At 37.4% G+C, this 13,015-nt stretch overlaps 1 protein-coding gene across 1 annotated transcript in view; it reads right to left on the reverse strand.

The window, feature by feature from the left end:
- The window catches only part of LOC102855284 (cytosolic phospholipase A2-like), a 167,359-nt gene that overhangs the window by 109,090 nt on the left and 45,254 nt on the right, over positions 1-13,015 (reverse strand). Inside the window, exon 5 of the mRNA XM_006897197.1 lies at positions 5,825-5,862. Within this exon, the coding sequence (XP_006897259.1) occupies positions 5,825-5,862 (38 nt within the window). The remainder of the gene's footprint in view (positions 1-5,824; positions 5,863-13,015) is intronic.

Genomic DNA, 13,015 nt, shown 5'->3' on the forward strand with positions numbered 1-13,015 from the left:
GAAGAGCTCCATATTTGTTTCCATTCCTAAGAAAGGTGATCCAATTATTAATAACAAATCCAACCTCTGGTGGCCTAATGGTAAGAATCTGTCTGCTATCCTGAAGGAATGCAGTTCAAATCCTCCAGATACTCTGCAGGAAAAGGATGGACAATCTCCTCTCGTATGATTAATTGCTTCTGAAAACCCACTGCAGTTATCTATGGGTCAGTTTTGACTCGACAGTACACAAGAACAACAGAAGCAACAAACAATATTGCTGAAGATCATCCAAAAATATCTAGAACTGAATATTGAGAGGGAACTGCCAGTTCAATTGAAGTCCAGATGAGATCAGAATACCAGAGACAGTATTGCTGATGTCAGATATCTGAAGCAGATAATACCACAATAATGTCTATTTATCAAATTGCTAGTCAATAAGCCTTTTATTTTAAGAACTACCTTCCCTCTGAAACTTGATTTGTGCCACTGTTAGAACCTCTACTTGGAATATTATTGCTTTTAATTTTTGACTCATGTACTTAAATTTGTTAGTTATATTTGTGTCTTCTAGGCTGCAACACTTCCATGATACATCTTCAAGGATATGGATATGTATGGCTAAACACAATTGATATTAGTGCATTTAAATTCCAAAATCAATCTCCACAATAGTCTATGTGCTTCCTATTGCCAAAGGGGCCCTTTAGAGTAGTGAAAGAAGATCTTCACCCTGAAACCTACAGCATCCCTTTTCAGCAGGAAGTAGCTAAGAGAATACACTGTCCCCTTTTCCTTATGAATCAGGGTGAAGTCTCTCTTAGGGAGGAGTGATAGGGAATGGCAAAGGACACACTGACAAAGGAGATTAATCAGAATTGGTTTTGACAAGCACTGTGGTAATGGGACAATTAAAACAGACTTTTAAGGAAAAAAAGAGAGGAATGAACTGGGGGGATAGAGAAAATAGTGCAACAAAGTATGAATGGAAATTCAAAATCTCTGTAAATGTACATTAAAATTAATAAAATAATTTTTTAAAGTGTAAAAAAAACAATGTCTATTTATGTTTTATTGATTGTTGTTATTGTTGTGTTCCATCGAATTGCTTGCAGCTCATAGGTCTAAACTCTGCCCTATCTAGAACCAATTTCACTGTTTCTGATACACCTATCCCTATTATTCTCATTACTTTGTCAATCCTTCTTTTAGGTCTTCTTTTCTTGTGCTGTCCCTTCTTCTCTCTAAACATGATTTCCTTCTTGAAGGACGATCCTTCCTGGCAACATGCACAAAGTATGTCAGTCAAAATCCTTGCCTCTAAGGAACAAACAGGTTTCACCTTCTCTAGAACAAAACGGTTGCCTTGGAAGTTCATTCTATGTTCAGTATTATTTTCCAACAACACAGCTAAGGCATTGATTCTTCTTTTGTGATCCTTATTCATTATCCTGAGAAGATGAGATGCTTTTCATACAGGCCATGGTCTTCACAATCACTTGTTATGCATCAGAGAGTTGGACAATGACCAAGGAGGATAGAAGGAGAATTGATGCCTTTGAGCTGTGGTGCTGGAGAAGAGTATTGAGAATACCATGGACTGCTAGGAAAACAAACCGATTCGTCTTGGAAAGGGTTAAACTGGGTGGCTCCTTGGAGGCAAGGATTGTGAGGCTCCATCTAACATACCTGGACATATTGTGAGGAGAGACTGGTCCTTGGAGAAGAACATCATGCTTGGGAGGATGGAGGGACAGTGCAGGAGGGCAAGGCCCTCTATGAGGTGGATTGATTCAGTGACTGGGATAATCGGGATGGGAGTGTCAGAGACAGTGCGATTGGCACAGGAGAGAGCAGAGTTTAGGGCTGTTGTACATAGGGTCGCTATGAGTCACAAGCGACTCAATGGCACATAACAACAACAACAACATTCATTATCCAGCTCTCTGGTGCATAGCAAGTAATTGAAAAGACCTTAGTCTATAGACTGATATCATTGTTCTTTACCATTTTGAACAGGTCTCTGACAACAGATTTTTCTAATACAATTTGTCTTTTGATTTCCTGGCTGCCGATTCTAAGAGTGTTGATTGTGGAACCAAGCAAGCTGAATCTGTTAACAAATTCAATCTCTTTACCATCTATCATGGCCCAGTTGTGAGAATCTTTGTCTTCATAATGTTGAGTGTCAATCTATATTAAAGACTGCAGTCCTTGACTTTCAGCAGCAAATGTTTCAAGACTTCCTCAGTTTGTGCAAGCAGGGTCGTGTCATCTGCATAACCAAAGTTATTGCTGAGTTTTCCTCCAATCTTAGTGCTATATTTCCCCTCATAAAGTCCAGCCTCCCAAATGATCTGTTCAGAAAACCGACTGAAAAGGTATGCAAACAAAAGTGTTCCTGACACAATCCTTTCTTGATTTTAAACCATGCAGTGTTTCCTTGCTTTGTTCTCACAACTGTTTTCTTCATCCAGGAATAGGTTACACATGAGCACAATCAGATATTCTGTGATTCCCATTCTTCTTAATGTTAAACCACAATGTATTGTGATCCACACAGTCAAATGCTTTTGAATAGTCAGTGAAATATAGACAGTCCTTTAGTATTCTCTGCTTTCAACCAAGATCCATTTAACATTGGCTATGATGTCCGGAATGCCACAGCGTCTTCTAAACCTACCTTGTATTTCTGGTAGTTTTCTATCAATGTACTGTTGCAGTTGCTTCTGGATAATCTTCAAAAGGATTTTTCTTGCATGTGATATTGGTGATAGTGTTCTATAATTTCCACATTCTGTTGGATCACTTTTTTTTTTTTGGACTGAGAATAAATATACATCCAGTCAATGGCCAGACTGTTGTCCTTCAGATTTTTTGGCACAAACTGGTGAGCTTGTGGCACCATCCATTGGCTGAAATATATCAACTGGTATTCCATCAATTCCTGGGGCCTATTTTCTGTCATTTCTTTCAGAGCTGCTTAAACTTCCTCTTTCTGCACCATAGGTTCTTGCTCATATGTTGTTTCATGAAATTCTTCTGTATCACTCAATTCTTTTTGGTACACTGACTCTGTATACTCTTTCCATTTTCTTTTGATGCTTCCTAGGTCATTCAATATTCCACCTACAGCATCTTTAAGTATTGTAACTTGGGGCTTGAACTTGTTCTTCAGTACCTTCAGTTTAAGAAATGCCAAGCAAATTCATCCCTTTTGACTTTCTGAATTCAGCTCTTTGTATATTTCATCATAACACTCTGTTAATGCACAGGGATTTGGTGGTATGGATCATAACAAACTATGACTAATATTGAGAAGAATGGGAATCGCAGGACTTTTAATTGTGCTCAGACAGAATCTATCTATGCCTAAACCAAGAAGTTGTCCAAATGGGGCATGGCAACACAGCATGTTTTAAAATCAGGAAGAATGTGCATCAAAGATGTACTATTTTTCTATACTTGCTCATTTCATATGCTGCGCAAAATATAATGTATGAAACTGTACCCTATGGGGAATAATGAGTATCGAAATCAAAGGTAGACTTATAAACAACTTATGTTATGCAAATGACAGAATCTTGCTAGCTGAAAATTAGGAAGACTTTAAATGCTTTCTGCCGAAGATCAAAGACTACAACCTTTAGTATGGGTTACAGCTCAACATCGTGAAAACAAAAGTCCTCACCACTGGGCCAATAGGTAACATCATGATAGATGGAGAAAGAAATGCTTGGATCAAAAAACAATTCCCTTGGTACCAGCAGTCAGGAGATCAGGAGACTCATCACATTGGGTAACTGCTGTCAGGGAGCTCCTAAAAATACTTAAGAGAAATTATGTCAGTCTGATTCATGTCAGATTGTGGTCCTTTCATATCCTATGCTTTTTTGTCTCTCTTCATTTGCTGTGCTTGGAGGGCTGGACACCAAATAAGGATGATAGAAGAATTGATGCCTTTGAGTTGTGACACTGGAGAAGAGTTCTAAATATCCTATTCATGAACAAAAGAACAAATAGATATATTTTTGGAAAAGCACAATCAGAGTTCTCCTTGGAGGCAAAGATGATGAAGCTTCATCTCTCATACTTAAGAGATGTTGCTAAGAGAAGGTATCTCCTGGAAAGGAAGACCATGCTTGAAAAGGTAGAGAGTCAGAAAAGACGAAGATCCCCAACTAGATGAATTGGTATAGTTACTATAGCAAAGGGTTCAAGTGTATCGGAAATGATGAGGATGGCAGCAGATAGGATAGGTGTCAAGATTTTTATTCACAGGGTTGCTATACATCATACTCAACTTGAGGGCACCTAACAACAACTCCACCACATTCATAGGACTTAAAATATTTGATGCAAAAGATCAAAGACTATAATCTTCAATATGGATTACATTCCAACATCAGGAAGACAAAAATTCTCATAACTGAGCTGAAAGGCAGCATTATAATAGATGGGGAAAAAGACTAAAATTGTCAATTATTTCACCTAACAACAAACATATATACTGACACCTTATACAATCTTGCTTGTTGAAGGGGAGCTCTGGTGGCCTAGTGGCAAGAAGCTGCAACTACAATCCCAGAGGTGCACGGATCGAATCCACCAGATGCTCTGCCGGGGAAGGAGGGGCAATCTCCTGTACCAGTCAGATCTGATTTGACGGTATACGCACACAAAAATAATAAAATTAAAAACAAAAACAAAACAAAACAAATCTTGCTTGTTGAAGAAGGGTTCATGAAAAATTTTCTGCAGCAGATCAAACACTATAATCTTCACTATAACTAACATCAAGAAGACAGAAACACTACTGGACCAACAGTCACATTGTGATAGATATTTTGAGAACAGTCTGTTTTGGAGAACTGCGCTCTTTAGAAGCAAAGGCATTGAAATTTCATATCATATACTTTGGGCATGTTGTCAGGAGGAACCAATCCTTGGAAAAAGGCATCATGCTGGGAAAGGTAAAAGGTCAGAGAAAAAAAGGAAGCTCTTCAAGATGACAGATTGATACAGTAGCTATATGAATGGGTTCAATCATATCAAAGATGGTGAGGATAGTTCAGTATAGGTCAGGATTCAGAAATGTCATTCATAGAGTCACTATAAGTCATCAACTTGGTGACACCTAGCAGTTCTTTACCAGTTCAAATCCACCAGTTGCTTCAAGAAAGATGTAGTTATAGCCTCTGAAAACCTTCTGTGGGTCATCTATGCGTCAGTTCCAGTTTGAAAATAATGTGTGAGATGTTACAGTTAACCACCTGCCAAAAGGAGGTTTTCAAAAATTTTTGTTGTTGTTGTTATTGTTAGGTGCCACTGAGTTGAGTACAACTCATAGAGACCCTGTGATCAACATTGATGAAAGAGAGGAAGAACTTTAACCAGATGTACTGACATAGTGTCTGCTGCAGTGAGCTCAAGCACGACGAAGAAAATGAGGATGCCACAAGATAGGCCATATTTCAGGTCTGTTGTTCACAGGGTCTCTTTGGAGTTAATAATAATGAGGCTTCACCTCACATACTTTGGACATGTTGCTAGGAGGGGCTATCCCTTGGGAAAGGACATGATGCTGAGAAAGGTGGAGGGTCAGCAAAGGAAAGAAAGACACTCTACCAGGTGGATTGACACAGTGACAGATGTAATGGCTCTTGTGTGTCAGGAAGTGTGAGGATGGCACAAGATAGAACAAGGTTCAGATCTTTTGTTTATAGGCTCAGTATGAGTAGTACTCAACTCGACGGCTTCTAACAACAAAAATATTTGGTAATCAAAATAAATCTGTAGATTATTTGCAATATTTTCCATGCAGCTAAATAAATGTACTTACCAAAGGTCAAGAGACATTTCCAGAATCAATTTAGTGACCTAAAAGAGATATAATTAGTGTCATTAAAAAATCAAGTTTGATATAATGTATGCTAAATTGAATAGAAATAACAGTGATTAAGATTTCAGATGCTAATAGAAAAGCTGGGGCTTCAAATCACAATGTCTTATATTTGTCTTCTCCAGATGCATGTTCCCTCTCTATTCATTAACAATTTTTTACTAAGACATCCATGAGCCTAACAAAACAATAAGATTCTTTACATAAAGGCAAAAAGAAAAAAGGAGAAGATGTGTGTGTGCCCTTAATTTTGAAGATTACATTATGAATTGTCATGGATTTTGTTACCGGACTTGGATCTTTATTTTAATATATGGTCCTAATGGATCATTCACCATACTCATTGCCATCAAGTCAACTCCTTTTAGGAGTTAATTATAAACCCTGTCACTTATGCATTAGGTTCAGACATGCTATGAAACATTATATTCACAACCTCTCCTTACATTTTACCTGGGACAAGTTATTCAGATAAAATAACCAAAAAAATTTTTCTTTTTTTGTTACAGTCAAGCACAATGACTCATTAACAATAAAATGTAAAAATGATTTTTTAACATAAACTTCGAAATATCAAACAAGGATCCAAGTGGATTTCTTAGAAATTGCTATAGCTAAGTATCAAATCCTTACAACAAAGTAAATTAACCCCACCCCCAACTCCCACCCAGGTTTTGCTACAGAATCAGCAAGTTCATGCCTACCCCCCAAAAAATAACCCCACAAATTAAAATAAGACGTTTTGCTAGTATAAAAACCACCAAGACCCAAGTAATAATAAAAAACTGAGTCCATTAATGCCTGTAACACAAAAACGTGCATGTTGGGGCCAGGTCCATCTTCAGAGGGAGAGACAGAGGGGTCAGGCAGACAGGGCAACACCCCCAAAAGGAAACAACCTCTTTCTTGTGAGATACTTAGAGTGGGAGCTGCTTTGTGGAGAATAAGAGGATAGAAACTACTAAGAAAAACCACCAGACTTAAACATAAATTAAAAGCAACGGTGTCTCTCTGGAGACTAAGGTCTGCCTGATATAGGCCATGGTTTTTGCAATCACTTGTTATGCATCAGAGAGTTGGACAATGACTAGGGAGGATAGAAGGAGAATTGATGCCTTTGAGCTGTGGTCCTGGAGAAGAGTATTGAATGTACCACGGACTGCCAAGAAAACAAACAGATTCATTCTAGAGGGGGTTAAACCAGGCTACTCCTTGGAAGCAAGGATTCTAGGGCTTCGTCTGACATACTTTGGACATGTTGTAAGGAGAGACAGGTCTTTGGAGAGGGACATCATGCTGGGTAGAGTGGAGGGACAGCGCAGGAGGGGAAGACCCTCTATGAGTGACTGGGGTAATTGGGATGGGTGTGTCAGAGGCAGTGTGATTGGCACAAGATAGAGCAGGGTTTAGGGCTGTTGTACATAGGGTCGCTATGAGTCACAAATGACTCGAGGGCACAAAACAACAAAGACAACAAGAAGCCACTTAGTGTTTCATAAGCTTTGCTGAGCCATTTTGAAATAATGAAACTAGAGAAAAAAAGTCTATTGCCTGTGTTCTGGAGGAGATTTAACAATAAGGAATTTTCTAGCTATGGCAAGTGTTAGATGCTTGTGACCAACCGAGACGATTTTATACAATGCTAATAAGCATAATTAGAGTACCTTTTGGGTCAAAAGTTATTGCCATAGAGTCATAACTAATTAATATCTGACTTTCCAGTGGGTTTTCTGAGATAGTAAACCACACCAGAGCAGACTGTCCATCTTTCTTTCTCAGAAGTTGGTGGATTCAAATTGCCTGACTTTGGGTTGGAAACATAACTCCTTATCCATCATACCACTAGAGTAAATGTATGCAAATAAAATGTGTAAATCATTAACATAGAGATTAGCCAGTTTTGCCATCCCACAAGGTATAAAATCTCCCTACTACCAAGAAAGAAGAAACAGAGTGTTGGTCCAAAGTGTTTGTGCAAGACAGAGTAAGACCAAGAAATAATGAGATCAAGCCATAAAAGCTCACACAGCAGTCCAGATAGCAGCAATGAGGCAGCATGGTAATCATAGAACAAGAGACAGATGTTAAACATCTGAGATGTGTTTGTTTACCCACAAAGCTGGAGTGAAGTATCTTTGGACCTACGCTTACTAGCAGAACAGAGTAGTTTTGTAGTATTTTCCCAAGCAAGGCTGAGGTCAAGATTCTGAGTCCAACAGACAGAAATACTTGCCTGAAAACATGACTGAGAAACGGCTATCGGACTTAATAATTATATTTAGAGTATCTCCAACCTGAATGGTAACCTGGTGTTTCCCCAATAAGTATCATAATTGTGAGCATCATCTGGACGTTCTGTGAGGCCGTTGCTACAAATTAGTGAACTTACTAGTAAAGTAGTAAGACAGGAGGAAGGAAGATCGGTACTTGAACTGATAGATGTGGGAGCATGTCTGACCTCACAGGGACTGTCTGTTTTGCTGCTGTTGCTATGATGGAGATTCTTCTTCCTTGTGAATTTTCTGACCCATAACTACAACGCTTTTTACAGCCTACGTCCTTTCAGAGGTCCTTTAATTATAAAATGATTGTACACAGGCGTATTATTTTAACACTGAAAATCTATTCCTGTAGTTAAGTACTCTTAAAAAATGTCAGGTCTTTCTTTATAATATACCACAATATTTACAACTATCACTTTCAAGAAAATATTGTTTTGAATTCTAATCCCATCTAATTTCCTTTATTCTTTATTTCTGGATTTATTGTTGTTGGCGTGTATTGTTGAGTTGGAACTGACCATAGCTGACCTCTAAGGGGTTTTCTGAGGTAATAAATCACACGCAAGGAAACTGAGCCTTGTCCCGAGGAGCAGCTGGTGGAGTTGAAAATTATACCTTTGCATTGGCCGCATAATCCCTTACCACTAAACCACCAGAGCTCCCTAGTTTTTATCTCAATAGAGCAAACTAATTGCCATCTGTGATTCAAAAGTATTTTCCATATTTTAATTTAATGATATTTCCTGATTATCTGTATTTACATGATAGAATAAGATGATATTTTTTTAAAAAGGGATTGTTTTTACTAATGATGGTGTTTCCATACATTTTTATCTCCATCCTATGAAGCGGGAATGAATGGAGATCTGGCAAAGAAACAACTTATATGACCAGGGGAAATTTTGCTCCTGTCAACTCAAGCTATGTCACAGTTAAATAAATGTTGCACATTTAAAATTGAGGAAGACTCTATAAATCTTGAGAAAGAAAATAGATGAAACCTTTCAGAAAGTAAAAAGGAGTAAAAAAGGGAAACACAGGGAGAAACTGGGTTGACAGCTGAGGCCTGCAATCAATTTCATGCAGCAAAATTATGTTGTATTTTTAAATAGAAAGGAACTTTGTTCTATAAACTTTCATCCAAAATATGTACTAATTTTTCAATGAAAAAGTTATCCTTTATGTAAAATTTTATCCCATTAATATTTTTTAAAAGACAATTCTTAGTAAAGCAAAAAATAGTACTCACCACTGAACTTTTTCTATTTCATTACACAGAATGTCAGCTTAAAAATGCCATACTCCTAGAAACATCAGTCTTTCTTAGATTTGAAAGATGAAACAATAAGCAATTGGTCCTATAAATTTGTTCCACTCTATTGCACATAATTTCCCACTTCAAGTTTAACTATAGCCCTCTTTTTTCTTAAGGTTCATTTGCCTATGGAAATCATCAGTGGAAATTCTACAGAAGTAGTTAGTCATTAACTTTCACACAATGAAACAGATTTCCAAAGGCATTACTAGCAAACCTCTCTATCTCTTCTCCATATGGGAATGAGTCAGACTCTGGTTTTCTCCCTACAACAAGATGAACACAATAACTACCACAATGGACTTGAGCTGACATAAATTATAAGAGGAAGATCCAGAATAGGGCAAAGATCTGATCTGTTGTCCAGTGTCCCTCTGTGAGTCAGAGTTGTCTTAATGGCACCTAATCAAAAAGAACAACCCCACCAATTTGAGCACTTCCCAGGTTTCCCCTTAAGAGCTTTTATTTAATCCTTCATTCCAAAGGTCCCTGCTGTGTGCGAGGCAGGTTCAACCAATAGTTAAATATGTTATATGTGCTCTGCTCCTTGGTGATATCCACCTTCAAAGATAGGATTCCACTAATATTTATTAAATGGCCTATATTTTTTAAAAAAGTTAATATATTACAAATTGGAGGGGGGAAGAAGACTCATTAAAGCTTCTATAATGTAATTGCTGTTATATACTGTTAAGTCAGAACTAACTCATAGCTAACCCTTTGGTAGGTTTTCAGAGGTAGTAAATCAAAAGAAGGAGATTGTTCATATTTCTCCTGTAGAGCAGCTGATGGATTTGAACTGCATGTCTTTGGACTGGCAGTGCAACTCTTATCACTAAGCTAAATGCACTCCTTCTTCAAGCCAAGAACTACTTCACCCAAGTTTGAACTCTGCTCTACATCAGTGATGGTGGCCTTCACCTCCTAAACAAAGAGCCCCTGCCAGTCTCACAAATTACAGTCTTGTTTTCTTTCAAAACCTCATTTTGTCTCATGATTTACTTAAAATTGTAGTCCAAGTCTTTTCACAGTAACACATATATTTCCAAAGCAATTATCCTGATTATAACTTACCATTGGGAATTCACCAACAACATTCCACTTTTAAAACACTTGCCACTATTGTATCCACATGCATTTTCAAGTGTGAATTACAAACAAATAATAATCAAAGAAAGAAGTCTGCCAAAATTAGAGAACTCACAAACCGTAGTCATGAGTCATTTTAAACAATAACATTAATTTCTAAAAAGGATGGGAAATTGAAACATCTATTCACCATAAACATCGCAATTACATCCTTCACAGTAGTCATCAATAGAAACTAATTTATTCCATATAAATCAAGAGCAAGCATAATCTATCTTACATCAAAACCTTAGCACTTCATGGTTTTCTTGAAGTGGGCTACTTTGTTTATTCAAAACATACTGTATTTTGAAGACACTCTGTCATTACCATCACTCATCTGTCAATTTGGCAAAGAATACTGAGTATACCACAGGCTATGAAAGAACAAACAAATTGGTGAGACTTCATCACATTTACTTTGCCATTTTATCAAAAGATACCAATCCCTGGAGAAGCTCATTTTACTTGATAAGTTAGAAGAATAACAAAAGAGAGGAAAACCCTCAGTGAGTTGCATTGACACAATGGTTACAATAGACTCAAGCCCAGCAGAGATTGTGTGAAGGCACAAGATCAGACAAGGTTTCAGTCTCTTGTACATAGAGATTCTACTTGATAGCACTTCAAAACAGCATCGTATACTTTATCATATCCACCAATTCCATCCATAGGCCTACTCAAAAGACTTGGGGAGACGCAAACAGATCTTGCACACTGATTGTTATTGTTGTTATTCACAATAGCCTAAATATGGAAACATTCACAGCACCAATCAATAAATGAATGGGTTAACAAAAGGTAGTAGAAAGGTACAATGGAATATTATTCAGCCAAAAAGAGAAATTAAATTCTCGTGAATTCAAGTCCTCTGACACTTGCTAATCTTCAATCTGTTAAGCCACTATTCCACTCACTTAACATTGACCCAAACTGTCTCCACACTTCCTCTCTTCCGTGATCACTCTACCCACCACATTCTAGTCATTTTCCACAGAAGCTCTGCTGTGATCTGCTCACTCATTGCCACTGTCTAGTCAAAACAGACTCCCAGCTCATCCGTTAGTGGGCTTTTGGAAGTTGTAAATGACACAAGAGGGGATATTATCCATCATTCTCCCTCAGTCCTACCAGTGGATTCGAACTACCAGAGATACACTACCTTTGAATTAGCATAACAACTCCTTAGGGACTGGGCCACCAACCAGGTCAGATGAACTACAGTAACTTTTTATTTTCAGTCTCATACTTTCTTTGTAACTTTACATACTATTTTTTCTTTTCTAATTCTTCTGAGGAAAATGTTAAACCCAGTTTCATCTAAATTCCTTTAGTACCTGGTCAGAAACCTTCTATGACTCATTGCTGTTGGTAAGACTGCATCCAAATGCTGAAATCTTGTGTTTAAGGTCTGATCCCAACTTACAAAACTTTCCTTGATGCACAAATACTCAACAGATTCATCTAGATACTATTTCTTGGTCATTTTGGTTTTCCTAGCCACATGTCTTTGTTGAAGCTGTTTTCTATGTAAAGACTGCCTTTGTTATTAGTTAACAAACCACATCCTTATCTACTAGCTCTGTCTTAAAGTCATTGTTTTGCACTGGAACCTACCATGATCTCCATGATTTTCTACAATTCCTGTGGTGTAGCAAGAACTAGAATTTTGGCCTGGCAAAATTTGTGTAGTGTTTATGTATATTTACAATAACTTGTGTGCATTCACATACCATCAGGTATTTAAACCATAACTTCTAAGTGAGAAATTAAATGATAGAGTGCTTCAAAATAATGCTTACAGTGTCATCAGTTTACACACACATGCTTTTTCCTCTCTAAACAGATTAATTCCTTGATGATGAAACCTTTTGTTGTTTTTCTAAAAAGTGTATTTTAAGACAAAGACTCAAACTCATTGCCGTTGAGTTGGAACCAAGTCACAGCTGATCCTCCAGAAGGTTTTTCTGCTGCTTTAAATCACATAAAAGGAGATACTTCCTCTTTCTGTCCCAGATGGATATGAACTGCAGAGAGGTGACACAGGATTAGGAGTAAACTCCTGACGGAGCATGCCATCTGAGCTCTTAGGACAGTGTGTGCTGAATTCTTCTCACGGCAATAGGTTATACAATCTATTGGATAATTGGTATTTTTCAATTATATCAAACTAGAGAGATTAAATATTAACTTTACATTATCATGATGATTTAATTATCTTTAAAGGGGGAAGAATTGAGGTTTTGAATGAATATAAACAAATGAAAAATAAAACATTTTTCTAGATCACTGACTTTCCAATATTAGAAAGGATCTTAGAACTAATTTAACCTAAATTTTCATATTAGAGATACAGGAAATAAGACTCAAAAGGTGGCATGGGTGGAGAGGGGAAGTGACAATACA

Source organism: Elephantulus edwardii, unplaced genomic scaffold (genome assembly GCF_000299155.1).
Source record: "Elephantulus edwardii isolate Elephantulus edwardi_28Jun2011 unplaced genomic scaffold, EleEdw1.0 scaffold00205, whole genome shotgun sequence".
Classification (NCBI taxonomy): domain Eukaryota; kingdom Metazoa; phylum Chordata; class Mammalia; order Macroscelidea; family Macroscelididae; genus Elephantulus; species Elephantulus edwardii.